At 59.9% G+C, this 18,253-nt stretch overlaps 1 protein-coding gene across 16 annotated transcripts in view; it reads left to right on the top strand.

Annotated features, from left to right (window-relative positions):
• TNK2 (tyrosine kinase non receptor 2) overlaps positions 1-16,738 on the top strand; it is a 47,099-nt gene extending 30,361 nt beyond the window's left edge. For 2 of the 16 annotated variants that reach the window (XM_034999941.1, XM_034999934.1), the window contains 13 exons: positions 1,356-1,577; positions 2,601-2,753; positions 3,253-3,530; positions 4,960-5,086; positions 5,500-5,646; positions 5,725-5,819; positions 10,605-10,799; positions 12,203-12,294; positions 12,861-12,980; positions 13,625-14,979; positions 15,084-15,179; positions 15,354-15,481; positions 15,911-16,738. In XM_034999941.1, coding sequence (XP_034855832.1) covers positions 1,356-1,577; positions 2,601-2,753; positions 3,253-3,530; positions 4,960-5,086; positions 5,500-5,646; positions 5,725-5,819; positions 10,605-10,799; positions 12,203-12,294; positions 12,861-12,980; positions 13,625-14,979; positions 15,084-15,179; positions 15,354-15,481; positions 15,911-15,917 — 3,015 coding nt within the window. In that variant the 3' untranslated portion in view covers positions 15,918-16,738. Of the gene's footprint in view, positions 1-1,355; positions 1,578-2,600; positions 2,754-3,252; positions 3,531-4,959; positions 5,087-5,499; positions 5,647-5,724; positions 5,820-10,604; positions 10,800-12,202; positions 12,295-12,860; positions 12,981-13,624; positions 14,980-15,083; positions 15,180-15,353; positions 15,486-15,910 lie in introns of those variants that run through there. The other 14 variants (XM_034999943.1, XM_034999939.1, XM_034999947.1 and 11 more) reach the window with 12 other exon arrangements.
• The last annotated feature ends 1,515 nt before the right edge of the window (positions 16,739-18,253 follow it).

Genomic DNA, 18,253 nt, shown 5'->3' on the forward strand with positions numbered 1-18,253 from the left:
GCCTTCCCTCCCTGCTTCTGGCCTCAGGGCTGGGTGGGGGGTGAGGGGAGTGGGCAGGGCAGAACAGCTGGACCAGGATTGGGCAGCAGAGATTTCCTGGCTCTGGTCTGGCCAAGGGGCTGTCTCTTGGGAGCCTGTGGCCTTTTCTGGGGACACTCTCCTGGTCCCTTGCCCAGGTTTTAGGGAAGGCTGGGTTTGTTGGGCGGATGAAGGCAGGAGGGAAGAGCTGTGCAGCGCGCCGGGATTCAGGGGTCGTGGACCCACCACATAGGCAGTCTTCAGGTCGGTCGGTGAACCTCTCTAGACCTGAGGGTCTTCAGCAAGAGTGCTGGTGGCACTTGTCCAGCTCACCTCACTGGGTGGTAGAGAAGGTCCCTTGAGATAAAGGCTGTGAAGGGCCTTGCTAGCTGAGCACTGCTTGCAAACATAAGGGAGTTTAGTTACTGGGAGGAAAGCAGTGGCTAGAAGAGGCCCTCAGAGTGGAGACACCCCCTACCCCATGCAGATAAGACCCTGCCAACCTTTGGGGGGCAGGGGCTCAAATGGACAGAGTCTGTGGCCTGAGGCCAAGGCTTTGGATGCCCCAGTGGTGGTGGCCAAGTCAGATCGACGGGGCCAACTCTGCTACTCAGGGCCTGACCTTTGGCCCCTTCCCTCCATAGCCCAGGCTGCAGAGTCCCCTCCAGCCTTCTTTTCTCAGCTCTCAGCTCTAGGCACCCCTCCAGAAGCCCAGCTGTCTTCCCAGGCCCTTCCCCAGCAAGACCTTGCTTCATCTGCGCTACCCCCCCCTCCCCCCGCTCCCGCCACATACACACATTCACGGTCCAACCTCAGGCTCAAATTATCCTCTCCCCCTGGCAGGATGAAGGGCAGTCAGCTCCCCAGGGAGGGTGGAGACAAACAGCGCCAAATGGGCACCCCAGAGAGGGGGCCAGGGCTAAAAATGGAAAGGGAGGTGTTTGTGGAGGGCCCCTCGGGCTCCTGCCCATCTGCTCGGGTTAGGGGCCGGAGTCTGTGTTGGGTAGGGGGACAGGGAGGGACAAGTGGTGCAGTAGATGGGTCTGGAGTGGCTTTGGGCTCTCCCTGACCCCGCAGCTGGGTGTGGGGCCACAGCAGTCACAAGCCACATGCCTGTCAGTCCATTTCTGGCACATACCCCGAGGCCACACTGAGACTGTGGATTCCCATTTGAGGGTGTGGTCTGGAAGAGGGGAGGGCCTCCAGCCAGGCTGCCCCCTGGCACTTTGGCAAAGCCAGGACCTCTGGAGGCCTAGCCGAGGATCCTATGGGGCAGGACTGAGTGACCAGCTCCGGCGCCTGAGGCTTCCGTCTGGCCCCTGGCTGCTTTCAAACAGGTGTTCAGTGGAAAGCGATTGGAGGCTGAGTTCCCCCCTCATCACTCTCAGAGCACCTTCCGGAAGACCTCACCCACCCCAGGGGGCCCGGCAGGGGAGGGGCCCCTGCAGAGCCTCACCTGCCTCATTGGGGAGAAGGACCTGCATCTATTCGAGAAGCTAGGAGATGGCTCCTTTGGCGTGGTGCGCAGGGGCGAGTGGGACGCCCCCTCGGGGAAGACGGTGAGCTTCTGGGTCCTGTGGGGTGTGGTGGAGGGACAGGCCTCGAAGAGACTCTGGCAGAGTCCCCCTCACTCTGCCTCTGAGGCAGATCTTTCCCCTCTACTGGGATGTGAATGGGGCTGGGCACAGGTCGAAAGGGGCGTGCTCCGGATTCCACGCTCAGCTTTAACTTGACATGTCTGTTTCTTTTTTTTTTTCAATTATAAAAATTTACTTATCATAAAACTGGAAATTTTTTAAAAATAAGAAAACAATGGTTTGTAATCCCCCCGCTCAGAGGAAGCAGAGTTATTTCAGCCTAGTGAATTTTTACGTATGCATGGGCCTATGTAACCGCTGCCCCAGTCATGATAGAGAACGGTCCCAGCACCCCAGAAGACTCCCTCTTGCCCCTTCCACTGAGTGTATCTTCCTCCAAGGGAAGCACTCTTTTGATTTCTCTCACCATAGGTTCGTTTTTGGGCTATATATATGTATGTAGTGTGTATATATACATATATATGTATATATATGGTTTTTTTTTTTTTAAAGACTATTCATTTGAGAGAGAGCACAAGCGGGGGTGGGGGGTGGAGAGGCAGAGGGAGAGGGAAAAGCAGATGTGGGGCTCGATCCCAGGACCTGGAGATCATGACCTGAGCCGAAGGCAGATGCTTAACCATCTGAGCCAGCTACCCAGGTGCCCCTTTTGGCATTCTATTTACAACATTTTCCTTCCACACCGAAAACATTTCTAGTATTGCATTTTATGACAACATTTTAATATTCTCGCATCACACTGATCATCTCTTATTGTAGGTTTGCTATTTAACCTGGGCATTGTCCCAGGAAGGGGAGGTCCAGGGTAGGTCAGTAAGCTGCCCTGCTCCAGCCGGGCCACAGGCCCCTGTGACGTGCTCACCTATCCAGACGAGCAGACCCGAGACAGGGCTGTTGGGACTGAGTTGGAGGGAGGAGCAGGTGGCCTCCAAGTGTTGGGGCCAGGGGCCTGTCCTGACTCCTTTCCATCCCCACTCTGGGCAGGTGAGTGTGGCTGTGAAGTGCCTGAAGCCTGACGTGCTGAGCCAGCCTGAGGCCATGGACGACTTCATCCGGGAGGTTAACGCCATGCACTCGCTTGACCATCGCAACCTCATTCGCCTCTATGGTGTGGTGCTCACGCCGCCCATGAAGATGGTGAGTGCTGCGGGTGGTGGACGGGTGCTCAGGCAGGGTCTCTGGGGCCCCAGATCTGCCCATCCCCCCGCCTATGCTGTGCTTCGTCCCTCCATTCTGATGAAGGACGCTTTGGTCCCTCACTGATATGGCAGAGTGGCTCCTAGGGGCCTAGCCTGGTACCATGTCCACTGGAGCCCAGGTCCATCTTTGGATTTTGTTTGTGCTCATTGGCAGAGAGTTGTACTCATAGGAGGGGCTGGCCTTAGAGTTTCATTTTTAGAATTTCTAATCTGAGCCTCTGTGGGTTGCTTCTCTCTGGGCCTCCGTTCCCATATTACCTGGAGGGAGAGGCTTGGGGAAGCTGGAGAAGTCCTAGAGGTCCCCAGAGTACAGGCCAGGAAGGAGCATGGAGCATGGCTCAGGCCTTCAGGAGAGGGACTGGGAGCCGAGCATGGGGCACTGAGGGAGGGGCAGGGCTCAGCCACATTTACTCCTCCTGCCTCCCCTGTGGCCTCAGGTGACAGAGCTGGCACCGCTTGGATCGCTGTTGGACCGGCTGCGAAAGCACCAGGGCCACTTCCTCCTGGGTACTCTGAGCCGCTATGCTGTGCAGGTGGCTGAGGGCATGGGCTACCTGGAGTCCAAGCGCTTTATTCACCGTGACCTGGCTGCCCGAAATCTGCTGTTGGCCACCCGTGACCTGGTCAAGATTGGGGACTTCGGGTTGATGCGTGCGCTACCCCAGAATGATGACCACTATGTCATGCAAGAGCATCGCAAGGTGCCCTTTGCCTGGTGAGGGACAGGTGCTGCCGCCTCATAGGGCCTGGACCCCATCCTGCCCCATCCCAGTCCCTGCGTGCCCCAGGCCTCAGAGTCTCACCACATAGCCTTTGTCTTTTCTGGGCCTGGGGTGCCCTTGTGTGCAGTTCATCCACTCATCCATCTAGGAATTCTCTGGGCCCATGTGCCGGATACTGCAATGCACAGGGATGCGTGCTGTGGGAGCTTGGAAAGGCTTCCTAGAGGACTCCATGGGAAGCTCCTGAAATATCAGCAGTTAGCCAGGCAGACTGGTTGGCAAGTATGTTCCATGTAGAGCTAGCCACAGGCAGGGCTGGACCATGCCGGGCCTGGCAGGCTGACCAGGGACATTCACCTGAATGCTAAGGGGGTACCTGGCCCCACCCTGGCCCCTGTGTGAGTTTCTCCTGTGCTGAGACCATTGTGGTCCATTGGTTCTGGACGTACCGGAAGGAGTGTGGTCCCTTGCTTTGGGGTGCGAGGAATAGGTCTAGTTCTTGCCAGAAAATCCTTCTAACCCAGGATGCACCCCCCCCAATTAATAACTGATTTTATATGTCGGGTGACCACACATTCCGGATTATGCCTGTTATTCTGGAGCAATTATTAGCACCCCCTTCATACCCAAGCATCCTGGTTTGGGTGGTAAATGATAAAGTCCCCTTACAACAGCACTGTGTGATGAGCAGATGATTGTTACTCGAGTTTCACAGATGAGAACATGAGGCTTGGGGATCTTGAGTGACTGTCCCTGGATCCCATCCCCTTCGAGTGGCAGGGCCAGGTTTCCAGTCCCAGGAGAGAGTCTCTGGTTCTCCATTCGGTCGGCTTCCCTGTCACTCCACACCTTAGACCCCTGGGAATACCCCTGCTGGCTTCACTGCGGTGGCGGTTCTCTGTCTCACCCAAAAGGGAGTCCCAGAGGGAGTGTGGGGTATTTGGGTGAAGCCGGTGTAACTGTTTCCAGCCATTTCGGTTCTTCCCCAGGCCCTATCCAAATTTCCCACCCACGCCTTCCTGCTGAAATGACCCAAGTCCCAGGATCCTGCCCCAAATCCGGAAATTGTCATCCTCCCACCACGATTAGAAAACAGCCCGAGATTTTATCCCCTGTCCTCTCCCTCACCAACTCCTGGAGCCTCTGACCTCTGCCCCCACTGCTTCCCTGACCTACCAGACTTCACCCTCGTCCTGCCCAGCCTCCATGGGAATAAAGACATGAGCATAGATGATTTTCTCCCAGTCTGTGCATCGCACAGTAAGTCCTGTCCCTGTTCACTTCACACGTGTCACCAATACCTACTGTTGAGCCTGGCCCACAGGCTCCCAACATGTTGTTGAGTGAGTGTTTTCTGTCCGTTGGGCTGATGTGGGTGGGCATGCTCTGAGAGGCCTTCCGTTTGACCCCTGCTTCTGCCAGGTGTGCTCCTGAGAGCCTGAAGACACGCACCTTCTCCCATGCCAGTGACACCTGGATGTTTGGGGTCACACTGTGGGAGATGTTCACCTATGGCCAGGAGCCCTGGATTGGCCTCAATGGCAGTCAGGTGAGGGGCTGGAGATGCGCTCCCTACAGGACGGGTGGGGGTTGATTGGATTCCTGGCTCCCAACCTGCCACTGTCAGAACTGGCTCTTACTTGCTAGGATCCCCATCCCCCTTGCCCTGGGTCGGCACATGACGGCTCAGATAGCTGAGCAGAGAGAGGGGCCCCCAGTGGTGAGGAGAGGGACAGATTGGGGCTTGCTCTCATTCTTTTCCTTGCCATGGCCACCTACCCGGAGGCCCCAACCAGGGGCTAAAGGTCAGAGGCCCCGGGATAGGTTCCTGGAGACACACCTGTTCTTTGGGGTGCAGGCATGGTAGCCCACAGCTCCAGTGGTTCCATGGGCTGGAGGGCAGGTGGGAAGTGAAGAGCTGGGTGCTCTGCTCGTGCTCAAACTGCACCGCCCCACCGCCAGATTCTGCATAAGATTGACAAGGAGGGAGAGCGTCTGCCGAGGCCGGAGGACTGCCCCCAGGATGTCTACAATGTCATGGTGCAGTGCTGGGCCCACAAGCCCGAGGACAGGCCCACCTTTGTGGCCCTGCGGGACTTCCTGTTGGAGGTGAGGGCCCGTCTGCGCCCCGGGGCTGGGATATCTAGGCAGGCGTCAGTCCCAGGCTGGACCTGTCTCTGCCCCCAGGCCCAGCCCACGGACATGCGGGCCCTTCAGGACTTTGAGGAACCAGACAAACTGCACATCCAGATGAACGACGTCATCACCGTCATCGAGGGAAGGTAGGGAGTGCGGGGCCACGCCTGCACTGCCTTGAAGGGTGCAGGGTGGGGATGGAGAGGCCTGCTGGCTGAGCGCTCTTCTGCCTCCAGGGTTCCCATGACGTCGCAGGCCGTGCAGTAAGGGGAGGACGGGCCTGGCTTCACTCTGGAGCGCCTGGGGTTAAGTACCAGATGCCTCTGCTCCAAGGGAATTTCCCTGCCCAGCACCACCTCCTTTACCCTTTTCCCACTCGGCTCCGGCCCTGGCTGTGTGGGTCAGAGCCAAGCTGCCATATGGTGAGGCCTAGGAAGTGGCTCAGCTGGGCCTCAGGGCCACGACTAGGGACTCTGGAGCTCCTGAACATTCCTCTCATCTTCTCTCCCTTCCCTTCCCGCCTCCTCCTCCAGGGACTCTTGACTGCCCACCTGGGTGCCTATGAGTACCCCAGAGCAACCCACCATCTTCCTGGCAGCCTCTGTCCTCCCACTGAGCCCCACTGCCCCCTCGGGGGCTCCCCTCTGTTCTCTGCTGGGCTGCCCACCTGGGCTCCTTCGCCCCCAGTCCCCCTCCCAGGGCCCTCTGTTCCTGACCCCTCCCCCTGCCAGACACCTCCGATGCTTGTCTCTGCCTCCAGGCCCTGAGTCATGTCTCCTTCCTGCAGCCCCTGTTGAAGCCCTTCTGCCCAGGAGGCCCTACCCACCACTCACCCCACCCTCTGTTATCTGATCCCCAGGGTGGCTGAGAAACTGGTTGGGGCAGGGCAGGCTTGAGGTGCCTTTGGGGTAGGGGGTGAGCATGGAGGACCAGGAAGAGGAGCAAGGCAGAGGAAATCCCCTGTGCTCCCAGCTTCTGTGACTCAGAGCCAGGCAGGGATAGGGGCAGGGGTCGCTTCCCACAGAGCCCTTTCTACCCGGGCCTCAGGTTTGGGGGTCTGGGGCTTTTAGTTAAATCCTGTGCCTCATGGGGGTTGGTAAGAGAGGAGAGCTCTAGGTTGAGTCAGAGTGATGGAGTAGGCCTTGGAGCCCAGGGTGGTTCTGGAGGAACATGACCTGCCCTCATTGTGGCCCCAGCACCTCTTCCCCAGACCAGGGCTCCCCTAGCCTTTGGGCCCAGTATCTGGGAATACAAAGGACATAGCAATGAGTTGTGGGGGTGGAGGTTTGGGGAGTTAGTGCAGAAAAGCAGAAAGCTTCTAGGAGGAGAGAGGCACAGGGGTCAGGAAGGAAGATAGTCTGTGAGTTTGGGGCTGGGGACCAGACGGGACTATAGGCATGGCTGTCTGGGGAACATTCTTGGAAATAGGAAGGTTAGGATGAGGGCCTGTCTGGGGGGGGGGCATGGCAGGGCCTTAAGTCAAAAGTCTGGACCTATACCTATTCCCACCTCCAGGAGCCCGAGGACCTTGGACCTGATCCTTCTTGTGCACCGTAGCCCTCGGGTCTTTATTTCCCCCCATCCCTTGCTGTCAGTGGGGGCCCAGTGTTCCCCAGGGGGTGACTCAGTTGCTCCTTGTGTTCTGGGCTGTGTGTCTCTGGAGCTGGTGCCCTGGGTTACCACCAGAGCTAGGCGGGCAGCAGGTGGGGCCCTGGGGGAGCCACTCCTCTTGGGAGGCACCGTGGCCGTGCCCTGCCCCACCCTTGCGTCCCAGGCCCTGCTGCTGCCTGCCAGTGTGGGCTCGCTGGGCTCCTCCTCCAGGGCCACGGCCCACTTGGACCACAGTGCCTGCTGGTGGTTCCTGGAGCTGCTCAGGAGGTGGGAGGTGAGGGGCAGGAGGCCACAACGGCTGGTGAGGCTTTGGGGGTGGGCCTGTGTGCTTTCGCTCTGCCCCCTTGTTTTCTTGGTGCCCAAATGTCTCTGTGTTTGTTTGGCTGTCTCCATGTCTCCGGGTGGAGGGGCTCTCTGTTCACCTGTGCCTTCTGGGTTCTGGGCTTGTACGTGTGGGTCTCTGCTTCCCCGTCTCTTAGCCTGGCTCTCTGCTCTATGTCTGCTCCTCTGTCAACCGTGGATTCCCCTTGTGGAAGCAGTGCTGGTGTTCGTTTCCAGGTCGAGTCTGGGATCCCCTCGTCCCTGGCTCCGTGCTTCTCGGGGCGCCAGGCATTGGGCAGAGAGTGGACACCCAGATGTTCTGTCGAGCTTGTGAGGTGCTGTCGAGATGGAGGGACAAATGATGAATGGGTCTTTTCCGGGGGGGGCCTTGCTTGGAAGCTGGGATGGCCAGCAGCACTTTCATGTTCCGATTTTATAGAACCAGAGACGGGAGACAGGTTTTGAAATCCATCTTGGGGCCTTGGCCTGGCCTGGTCCCCGGAGCCTCTTCCTCCGGTGGCAGGTAGGGGAGGGGGAAGCAGGGGCCTGGGTTGTCCCTCGAAACCAGGGCTGCCTGGGTCGCTCAGAGAGAAGTTAGTGGGGCCATGTTTTGAGCAGAATGTTTAAGCAACATTTATCAGCCCTTTCTGGACTGGACTACCTTGGGCCAGGACTGGGACAGGGGGGCTGCAATTTCCAGAAGCTGGTCCCAAATAGAGCAGGGGCAGCCTTAGGCAGTTCTCAGCTCAGGCCTTGGTTTCCCAGGTGCCACTCCACTCCTTACCTGTCCCAGGATGCTGACAGGCAGCAGGAAATAGGAAGTTCACGCTGGAGGTGCTGGGCCCTTTTCTCTTCCCGCAGGGACTTCTGCCTGCGCCGCAGCGTCTGCCCATGGTGGGCCTGAGCCTCCCGTTGCTGTGGACTCTGGTCTGTTTGTGGGGGGAGCGGGTGTGGCCAGGGCAGGCCGGGGGAGAAGGGTGGGCTCCCTTTCTGAGCTGCCGACACCTAGGTCCCACCAAACCTCAGAGGGGGTAGGCGGGCAGCGCAGTAGGGCATCGGCCATCTCAGGAGTTACATTTGAGCCTCGTCGGGAGGACGCTGCTTCTGAGTGTGCTTGGGATGTGACTCCCGAGGGTGTCTCTCTCTCTTACACGTGCCCTGCATTCCCAGCTCACCTCCCCCAGGAGCACAGTGTTTGTGGGAAATGATGTCAGGATTCCCAGCAGGCATGGGGGCTCTTGCCTCGGCTGTCCCTGTAATAAAGGGAGGGGGACTGGCGTCTCTCGCTCTCCGAAGCCAGTCCAAGGGAGCCACTATGTGAGGACTTGGGCTGTGCTGGCAAAAGGAAAGGGGTGGAGGGAGGGAGTGACCTCCTGGCAGTCTGGCCTTGCTCAGGGTCCACAGGGAGGACATGGTCACAGGGTGGACCTGGCCTTGGACATGAGTCTGTTCTCCGCTGAACTAGCTCTCTACCTTGGCCGCCTCTCTCACCCAGGTTAATGAGCGCCTCTGAACATGGGTGGAGAGCAGAGTCCAACGTCCAGCCTGGGGTGGGTGTCTGAGAAAGTCCGTGGAGAGGCACGCGGACCCCTGGGAGCCAGTGGGTACAGGGGGGAGGGAGAGAGCAGCAACAAGGTCCCCTGCTTCATGGGAGGACATCCACCACAACCGGCCCCCAGGGGCTGCGGTGCTGGGGGGCGTTTCTCTCCTGGGAATGGCCCTGCTGTTTTCCGATGGGCTTTGTCCTTTCTTGGGTGTTGTCCTCTCTTCTTCCTTCCTCTCCTGCCCTTCCCACCCCAGGGCAGGGTGTAATCACAGGGTTGCTGTGTGTGGTGGTGGGCTGGTCAGCGGCCCTGTTTATAGGGAGGCTGGGCTCCCAGCCCTTCCCTGCCCCACCTCTTGGCTTCCCAAGCGCTGCTGTACTCATGGGGTTCGACTTGTGATCTCCAGAGCAGGCGGTTTGAGGTCATGCTGCTCCCAGTGGGTCACGTCCCCTTTTGGAGGAGGGTCCAGGAGCTCAGCCTCCATCCCGCCTTGGCTCCTGCGGTCTGACTCCAGTTTGGAGGAGACCTTTATGCTCCTGGCTGCACGGATGGGGGTTGACTGGGTACGCACGCATATCTGCCACAGCGGCATGAGGCTGTCATTCCGTCTGCCTTGGCTCAGATTCTGCCCTCATTGTCAGGTGTGAGTGATCCCAGTGGCAGATGCAGAAGCCGCAGCTTGCCATTCGAAGTGTCCGGGAGGGTCCCCTCCTGCCCTGACCCCCAACCCAGGCTCGGGCTTAGGCTACACCAGCAGAGGTTTCCTGTCTGAGATCAGAGTGAGGGGCTGGTGGGCCCACAGCCCTGCCTAGAGGTTGTGGAAGGCACTGGAGATACAGAAGGGCTGATGGGATGGCATGGATTGCTTTGAGTGCTTCCAAATGCACGAGGGGCTGCGTGCAGGAGATATAGTGTGGTTGGAGGGCTTGGCTCCAAGTCCAGTGCTCAGGCCGTGGTGCTCCTTTGGACCCTGCAGCTCAGGATGCCAGGAAACTGGGCTGAAGAGCAACGTCCGGTGGCCAGAGGGTGGGGGGTCCAGGCCTTGCCAGGAGGAAGGAGGTGAGGCAGCTTTATAGTAAGGGTGCAGGGCTTGCAGAGTAACAACTGAGTTTGAATCCTGGGTCTGCTATGATCTGTCTGGGAACTGTAGGCAAGTCCTGTCACTTTTTTGAACCTGTTTCCTTATTTGTAAACTGCAGGAAAAGCTGTCTGACCCACCTAGGTATCTTGGGGTAAGGTGTGTGCAAACAGCTGGGTCCTGTACCCGGGGAGTGACCGGTCGCGGGACAGGCGGGCTCATGGCACACCCCCTTGGTCTCAGGGCCGTAGTCCTTGGGCCCCTTTCTGCCAAGGTGGTCAGATATCATGGCTAGAGAGCTTGGTATGGAAAGGGTCCTGCTCCCTGGGGCTCCCCCACCATGCCCTAGCATTCACCATGTCATCTCTCTTGAGCAGGGCCGAGAATTACTGGTGGCGTGGGCAGAACACGCGGACGCTGTGTGTGGGGCCTTTCCCGCGCAATGTGGTGACCTCCGTGGCTGGCCTGTCGGCCCAGGACATCAGTCAACCCCTGCAGAATAGCTTCATCCACACGGGACATGGCGACAGTGACCCCCGCCACTGCTGGGGTTTCCCCGACAAGATTGACGAGTGAGTGCGATTGGGGATGGGACGGTCACCTGTGGCTCCAGAGTCAGCAGCCCCTCCCTGGGCACACAGGCTCTCGCTGGCTTCCAACGTCCTTGTCACAACAGTGGGGCAGAGGGTCTTTTACTGCCCAGAAGCTCCCTGCAGGCAGAACTGGGGTTAGGAGCTTCGGAGGATGGAGACCCACTTCTGTTTGGTGGAATGCCCCCCCCGGCGCAGCAGCCTTGGACTGCTTGGGACTTGGGAACAGCTTCTGGAAGGAGTTCAGCAGGAGAGCGGTCATGCTCCCTGGTGTTTGTGTAGTAGCTTCTCCGCTCGGCTGCTGGAATCCTGGAGACTGAGCCTGCTGGCCCAGCGGCCATGGGAGCTGGTGTTCTCGGACCCGGGGGCGCAGAGAAAGAGCTCCCTGCGGGGAGACTCCAGAAGGGAGGTTAGGCAGCACGCCCACCTGCCTGCTCACTCTGTACCTGGCAGGGGGGTTCAGTCCCCTTTAAGCGAAAGGATGAGGTCACTGGGGGGCATCTGGGGAGGACATGGCGAAGAATTAGTCACTTCCTGAGCGCCCTGCCCCGGCGAGCCACCTGGCAGCTCCCCTTTCTGCTGGCCCCAGGGGGCTTGCAGGCAGCCCTTTCTCCTCTGACTTCGGACGTTCGGTTCTGCCCTGAGAGGCACCGTGAAGCAGGCCTTCCCCCTTGCCCTCACACACCAGAACGCAAAGCCTTGGGAGAGCAGCTGGTGGCTCTCACCTCCCAAGAGCCAGGCAAGGGCCTGAGGGAATTGGGGCGAGGTATGTAGACGCCCTCCAGAAGGAGGCCCGGCGCCCTCTGCCCTGCTCCTGGCGTGCTGTGGCCAGCCCAGCCCCATTCCTCCAGGCTTTAATCAGCCGAGTGACTAAGTCCTGGGGCCTGACAATCAGCACAGGGCTGGAGAGGGTGAATCGGGAGCAGGCCAGGTGGCCCAGCCCCTTCCCACCTGGCAGTGGGGCTAGAGCGTGCCTCCTGCCCACCGTGACAGGGTAGTGCGGCCCGGTGCGGCCAAGGAGAGTGCCGGCAGGTGGCTGCAGGTGCGGCGGGGGGGCCCTGACAGTTGCAGACGGCCAGCGCTGCTCCTGGGGGGTATTCTCGGAGCCCCTTCGGCCCGGGCCTTTCAGCCTGCAGTAAGGACTTCTGCCCTGCCCTCTCTCCATGACACGTCCCCTGCATATGGTCTTCGGGGAGCTGTGGGGAGTTGGAAGGCCTATGCTCCCGACCCAGCTCTGTGGGGGCTTGGACAAGATGATTCCCTGCACGCACTCGGGTTTTTATTCTCTGCCTGGCCCTGGGTCTCTCCTCCTGAGGTTTCCCAGCTGTCATCACTGCACACCCTTCCCCCAGCCTCCCCCCCTGACCCGGTTGTCTCCCCCACAGACTGTACCTGGGAAACCCCATGGATCCCCCTGACCTGCTGAGCGTGGAACTGAGCACCTCCCGACCCACCCAGCATCTAGGAAGGGTGAAAAGTAAGAGCCCAGCTCCCCCCAAGTTTGTCAGCTGCCCAGGAAGAGGCACTGTCCCCTCTGGGCGCGCCGAGCCGGCTGCTCTGGCTCAGGGACAGTTGGGTCAGGGCCGCAGGGGGACAGCTGTGCCCTGGCTCCGGCTGGCTGTGGGGTGGAAGATGAGAGGCAGCTGTATCCGCCGAGGTGGGCATCCTCGGCCAGTCCTGTGTTGGCCTGCCCACCTCAGCTTCCCTCCTCCCTCCTCCCCGCCATGCTCAGATCCTGGCTTTCCTCACTCCCCCTAATCCTGCTGTCCTCTCCCGAGCCAAAACCACCCCACGGGCTGCACGCTGGCCAGGGGCCTCATCCATCTCCCGGATCCTGTGCCTGTCGTTCCGGAACACGGTTCCCCCCATCCTGCCGCCCTACTGCTTCCCCTTGCTGTTGGGTTTGTACATTCACGCACCCCTATTCACTGCCCTCTCTCTGTCTCTCTCCACACTCTGCCCTCTCGTCTGGCTGTCTTCCCTCCCCTGTCCTCTGTCTCTCCTGCTCTGCCCCTTCTACTCTCCGCATGGCCTTTCTTGCAGGGGAGCCTCCACCTCGCCCACCTCAGCCTGCCATCTTCGCTCAGAGTAAGTGGGGCTGCTCGCGATGCCTTGGCCCCTGCCCCCGTCCCCTCTCTCCTCTCATTCCTCCTCTCCTGGAAGGTACAGAGCCCTGGTGGGCTGGCTGGGTGGGAGGGGACGTGGGGTGTGTTGCTGTGAGCTTTTGCCGCTGACCTGGCCCAGCATGCCTGCCTCTCCCCCTGGCCCCCAAAAGCCTGGGCTTCTGGACCAAGGGTGTGGTCCGAGCGCCCACCTCTCCGCCATCACCTGGCCCTGCCCCACTCCCTTTGGGACCCGCGGAGGCTGTGGCTGGGCCTTCGTGGTGCTTGGTCAGGAGTTCTGTGCTCTGCAAGGACAGCGCCTGCTGCCCTGGACGGTGGGCGATTGCCCATGGCCCCCAGCCTGCACTAATGGTGTGCTGTAATGGGGTGGGGAGAAGCGATGACTAACCGGGGCCCAGGAGCCCGAGCTTTTTGGGGTCTTGTGTGTCGGGCAGCTGTGGGGTGTTGCTTGCTGTAGCTGAGATGGAGGCAGGGGCTCATCAGCCCCCGTGGAGAGCTGACAGTGTCCGGAGCAGGTTCTGTCCTCCTGTTTGAATAGGGTTGGTGTGCATTGAGAATTTTGGCAGCCGGGGGCTAACCTCTGGGGGCAGTGGGAGTGGGGAGTTGGTGGAAGATACTTGCCCCTCTTCCCCTGTCCCCCTGCCTGACACTGCCTTCCTGTCGGGGTCTTCCTTTCTATCCTAGAGCCAACCTACGACCCCGTGAGTGAGGACCAGGACCCCTTGTCCAGCGACTTCAAGAGGCTGGGCCTCCGGAAACCAGCCCTGACCCGTGGGCTGTGGCTAGCGAAGCCCTCCGCTCGGGTGCCGGGCACCAAGGCGGGTCGTGGTGGCGGGGGCGAGGTCACGCTCATTGACTTTGGCGAGGAGCCCATCGTGCCCACCCCACGGCCCTGCGCACCCTCGCTGGCGCAGCTGGCCATGGACGCCTGCTCCTTACTGGACAAGACCCCGCCGCAGAGCCCCACGCGGGCCCTGCCCCGGCCCCTGCACCCCACGCCTGTGGTGGACTGGGACGCACGCCCGCTGCCCCCGCCTCCTGCCTACGACGATGTGGCCCAGGATGAGGAGGACTTTGAGGTCTGCTCCATCAACAGCACCCTGGTGGGTGCAGGGGTCTGTGCTGGGCCCAGCCAGGGTGAAACCAATTACGCCTTTGTGCCTGAGCAGGCACAGCTGCTCCCTCCCCTGGAGGACAATCTGTTCCTCCCACCCCAGGGTGGGGGCAAGCCGCCCAGCTCGGCCCAGACCGCAGAGATCTTCCAGGCGCTGCAGCAGGAGTGCATGCGGCAGCTGCAGGTCCCGGCGGGCTCCCTGGGCCCTTCTCCTGGCCCGGCCCCAGCGGGTGAGGACAAGCCCCAGGTGCCCCCCCGCGTGCCCATCCCCCCGAGGCCCACTCGCCCACGTGGCGAGCTGTCTCCGGCCCCCTCAGGCGAGGAGGAGGTAGGGCGGTGGCCTCGACCTGCCTCTCCTCCCCGGGTGCCTCCCCGAGAGCCCCTGTCCCCTCAAGGCTCGAGGACCCCTAGCCCCCTGGTACCACCTGGAAGCTCCCCGCTGCCACCCCGGCTCTCCAGCTCACCGGGAAAGACCATGCCCACCACCCAGAGCTTTGCCTCCGACCCCAAGTACGCCACGCCCCAAGTGATCCAGGCACCCGGCCCTCGGGCTGGTCCCTGCATCCTACCCATTGTCCGCGACGGCAAGAAGGTCAGCAACACCCACTACTACCTGCTGCCCGAGCGCCCGCCCTACCTGGACCGCTATCAGCGCTTCCTGCGTGAGGCCCAGAGCCCTGAAGAGCCGGCCCCCCTGCCTGTGCCCCTGCTGCTGCCCCCGCCCAGCACCCCAGCCCCTGCCGCCCCCACGGCCACTGTCCGACCGATGCCCCAGGCCGCCCCAGACCCCAAGGCCAACTTCTCCGCCAACAACAGCAACCCAGGGGCCCGGCCACCAGCCCCGAGGGCCACGGCGCGGCTGCCACAGAGGGGCTGCCCTGGGGACGGGCCAGAGGCTGGACGGCCGGCAGACAAGATCCAGATGGTGAGGACCGGGCCTGGCTGCCGGACGGAGGGGCAGGGCCCCCCCAGGGCCCCAGAGGAGCGGGCCCAAGTGGTGCTGACGGGTCGGTGGGCGGGTGTGCCCAGCTGCAGGCCATGGTGCATGGGGTGACCACAGAGGAGTGCCAGGCGGCCCTGCAGAGCCACAGCTGGAGCGTGCAGCGGGCTGCCCAGTATCTGAAGGTACCGCCACCTCCTGCCCGCTCTGGCTTTCAGGGACCCTGAGGACTGGTTCCGCTGCTCTCACCTCCCCTCGCCCCTCCCCGCCAGCCTGCCTCTGGCTCTCCTCTGCCCCCACCCGTGGCCCGTGCCCTTTGGCCCCAGTGTGTCCCATGGCGCCCCCCCTCTGCTCCTCAGGTGGAGCAGCTCTTCGGGTTGGGTCTGCGGCCGCGAAGTGAGTGCCACAAAGTGCTGGAGATGTGTGACTGGAACCTGGAGCAAGCCGGCTGCCACCTCCTAGGCTCCTGCGGCCCCGCCCACCACAAGTGAGTGAGTCCCGGGCCCGAGGAGCCATGTCCCGGAGTATACTGTGCTAGGGGGTAGCCCGGCACCTCGCGGGCCACGCACGGCCAGGGAACATGGGGCTCCCCAGCCCCGATGCCGGGATGCAGATAGTTCTGGGGGGACACTGTTTCTCCTAAGTGCATCAGACTTTTTAGCCCCTTGGTTCAAACGAACTGATGAGTGGTGGGGTTGTTTACCATGCCTGTCACCCTCTGATAGTCTAATGAGCAATACTGTTCTCTTTATTATTATTATTAAAGATTAAAGGCATCCCAGGATGATAAATTCCAAAATTATTGCCGACTTTTCAACTGATTAGCCTAGCATCAAGAGGCCCTCTTGTGCCCACTCACCTTAGACGCTCCTTACTCTGTTGATAGAGGGGCTCTCTGGTTGTTTCCCATCTTTAGGCGCTGAGATGTCCGGAGAGCCAGAGGGTCTGCCTTGAAGGAATCACTTGAGCCTGTCCATCTGACAAGGGCGAGGAGACACCCCATCTGGGTCTGGAGGACCTGCTGCCACTCGCTGTGCCTAGTGGCCGAGCAAGGCCAAGGCAGCAGGAGACTGGGAGCCCCGCCTTGCCGTCCCTCCCTCACCCAGTGCTGTCCCTGCAGCTTTGGATCAGCCCTTGGTGCCCTCAGCCAAGGGATGGGAAGAAGCCCTGTGAAGGCAGGCCTGGTGGTGGCCCCAGCAGGCCCTGCAGCCGGCCTGCCTCGGGCTCCAACCCCTGGTGTGGGGCCTGTGGCTGGAGCGTGTCCCCAGGCTCTTGCCCGCAGGGAAGCCAGGCTTGACCCGCGCAGGGAGGTTGTGTTGGCCGCACAGAAAGGTGGACCAGCACCCAGCAGGCCCTCCCCAGGGGAGCGCCCTTCTCCAGGGATCCCCTGGTGGGCCGTTGGGGTGTCGGAGAGAATGTGATTTGTGACCTCACTGTGGATACGTTCGTTCTGGGACTTGGCTGGTCTTAGGATCTTGTGCCTGGAAATAGCCCTAAGTGGCTCTGGAAGCAGAGCAAGGGTGCCAGATTGTTCTGTGGCAGGGACCAGGGCCCAAGGCCCCAGGGTTGGCAGGAGACCAAGGGGGGCAGCTGCCCTGGAGGGACACCAGAGCTTCCTCTCTGACCCAGCCCCTCCCCTGTGCTGTTCCCTGTTTTCCTGCCAGCCCCTGCCGCTAAAGTTGCTGCCCCAGCTGTGGCTCCCTGCTTCTTCCAGAGAAATAAAGCTCGTTTCTATTTTATGTTACTTACTTGTGCCTGCCTGTTTCTTTGCCTCCTGGTCAGCAGCCCGAGGCCCCAGGGCTTCCCAGGCCACCATCTGTCAGGCAGCCGGCCTTGGGGCGCCACCTGTGGGCAGAGGGCGGAAGTGCGGCCGGGGTGACCCTCAGGGCTCCCCCTGCCCTTCAGGGCTGGTAGAGGGGCTGAGTCTCACAGTGCCCATGTTCTTGCTCTCGAGTTCCCAGGAGGCAGGGTGTACTGCAGGAGAGAGCTGGAGCTAAGCCAGAAACTTCTGTAACAAGGAAAGCTTCAATGTATACTTTAATTTTGTTTTTCTGAATATTTCATATGGTACAAAACTCAGAAGGTATCGAGGCGTGTATAGTGAAGTCTCTGGGCAGGGGAGGGGGCAGCTGCCCAGAGGCTGCCTTCAGCATCAGTCTTGTTTTGTTTTGTTTTGTTTTTTGCTTACAGTATTTTGAAGAGTTCCTAGTCATTCTTGTTTGGGGTTCCTGGTTCTATTTAACCAGGCCCCTTTTGATTGGAGGGTCTTTGGGTTGTTTCCAGTCCTTTACAGTTACAACCATTCTTGCAATAAATGGCGCATGTGGACTATTTTTCACTTGCAAGTCAGTCTGAAGGCTGTGTTCCCCGGAGTGGAGCTCCACAGTCAGAGTATGTGCTCTCACGATGGGCCTTGCTGAACGGCTGTCCACTGGGGGCGGGGTGGTGGGGGTGGTTCGGCAGCCACAGACACCAGCACGGGAGAGCTTTCCATGTGTTGCAGGCTTTCCGATTTTTACCAGTGAGACAGGTCTCCCTAGCTTTAATTTGCATTTCTCCAGTGAGTGAATATGCATAAAAAATGATTTGGGCCATTTATATTTCCTCTTCTGTGAGCCACCTATTAATACCCTTGGCTCGTTTAAAAAGTAAATGACTAGTCTGTTAGTGGTTTTTAGAAAATGACTGGATTAAGGGAATTAGCCCTTTGAGCTTCACCATGCCTCTGAGCAGGAAGAGAGCTAAATCATGAGAGAGGAAGTTGATGGTTTAGGTTTGTTAAAAACAACACAAAGACCATTTCGGATGGGCCTGGGCGCTGTCTGTCTGCTACTCCAAGCTGGCCCTGAGGCCTGGGAGGTCTGGAGCCTTCAGATCTAGAGTGTTCTGCGTACCCTGTGTACTAAGTCAAGAGTTCAATTATATTTAACTGCAATTAAAAAATACTTATTTTTAAAGATCTTATTAGAGAATGTGTGAGTGTGTGAGCACAAGTGGGGGGAGGGAGAGGGAGAAGCAGACTCCCCGCTGAGCAGGGAGCCTGACCCCAGGCGGGGGGGGGGGGGGGGGGGGCCTTGATCCCAGGACTCCGGGATCATGAGCTGAGCGAAAGGCAGACGCTCAACTGAATAAGCCACCCAGGCGCCCCTAAAAAATATTTGGTCACAATATATCACCAAAGAAAAGAAGGTAATATTAAGTTCATTTTGGGCTTTGCTGTTAGACCTGGATTCCATTCTAGTTGCGCTTGATCTTGGAA

Source organism: Mirounga leonina, unplaced genomic scaffold (genome assembly GCF_011800145.1).
Source record: "Mirounga leonina isolate KUSES-001 unplaced genomic scaffold, KU_Mleo_1.0 Mir_115, whole genome shotgun sequence".
Taxonomy (NCBI): domain Eukaryota; kingdom Metazoa; phylum Chordata; class Mammalia; order Carnivora; family Phocidae; genus Mirounga; species Mirounga leonina.